The following is a 1265-nucleotide window of genomic DNA, read 5'->3' as shown; positions in this document are numbered from 1 at the left end:
ATGAGTACATAGTTGGTGCTTTTTCTGACTTTAAATGTATAGTTGGGTACAAGATGAGTACATAGCATATTTATGGCTTGTTTTGTTGGGGTTGCTTCTGCCATCACAATGAAATAGTATAAATTTTGAAATTGTGAAATAGTATAAATTGTGAAATTGCATTGTGAATTTGCGATTTGGAAGGTGAATTGATATTGTGAAATTGGATTGATAATGTGAAATTGTGAATTGGATTGTGAAATGTGAATTGCACTTGCGAATTGAAATTTTGAAATTTTGAAATTTATGATCCTTTTATTATTATGAATTATTCTCACTCACTTCAAGTAATAACTGGATATCAAATGTTTAAATCCAGATATCAAATGAATAGATACTTTCAACGAAAAAGGAACATAGATAGTGTTGATGAGGGGGCATCGAATAATGTGGATGTTGATAAGGGGTTATCGAATGATGTGGAGTTTGATGTCACAAAACTTCCAATTGATCCTGGTTTAAGGATACTCATTTTGGATTACAATGCTAACATCCGAGATGAAGTTCGAAGAGCATATATGTTAATGGGTCCTTGTCAGCCCCAAGATCATAACTTTCCAAAACGACAATTTGGAGTAACAATTAGACGATTCAATCCTTCGTGGTTTAAAGAGTTCGGTAGTTGGTTGGAGTACAGTGTAGAGAAGGATGCTGCTTATTGTTTGTATTGTTATCTTTTCAGAACAAGTTCTGGAAAGCAAGGTGGAGGTGAGTCTTTTGTTGGCGAAGGTTTTATATATTGGAAAGATAAAAAAATGCTTCATACTCATGTTGGGCTTCATGATAGTGCACATAATCAAGCTTGCATTAAATGTGAAGTGTTGACGAATCAAGAGCAACACATTCAATCAGTTTTCTACAAACAGTCAGAACAAGCAAGAAATGCATATGTTACACGCCTTAATGCATCCATTGATTGTGTTCGAGTTCTTTTGCGACAAAGGCACTCATTTCGAGGTCATGATGAATCCGAGGATTCTCTCAATCCAGGTAACTTCTTAGTGCAATATCAATTTTTGGCTGCCCATAATGAAGTTATCAATGCCGTCACATTGGGAAATGCTCCTCACAATTGCAAATTGACATCACCTGATGTTCAAAAGGATATAGTAAATGCTTGTGCTATTGAAACGATCAATGTTATTATCAAAGATGTTGGTGACTCGCTATATTCTATTCTAGTTGATGAATCTTGTGATATGTCAATGAAGGAGCAAATGTCTATT

General features: G+C 34.8%; 1 protein-coding gene across 1 annotated transcript in view; it reads left to right on the top strand.

The window, feature by feature from the left end:
* LOC111408397 (zinc finger MYM-type protein 1-like) overlaps positions 1 to 1265 on the top strand; it is a 7234-nt gene that overhangs the window by 4799 nt on the left and 1170 nt on the right. Inside the window, exons 2-3 of the mRNA XM_023038163.1 lie at positions 43 to 46; positions 359 to 1258. Coding sequence (XP_022893931.1) covers positions 43 to 46; positions 359 to 1258 — 904 coding nt within the window. The remainder of the gene's footprint in view (positions 1 to 42; positions 47 to 358; positions 1259 to 1265) is intronic.

Source organism: Olea europaea, chromosome 13 (assembly GCF_002742605.1).
Source record: "Olea europaea var. sylvestris chromosome 13, O_europaea_v1, whole genome shotgun sequence".
Taxonomy (NCBI): domain Eukaryota; kingdom Viridiplantae; phylum Streptophyta; class Magnoliopsida; order Lamiales; family Oleaceae; genus Olea; species Olea europaea.
This window is presented reverse-complemented; position numbering and strand designations above follow the sequence as displayed.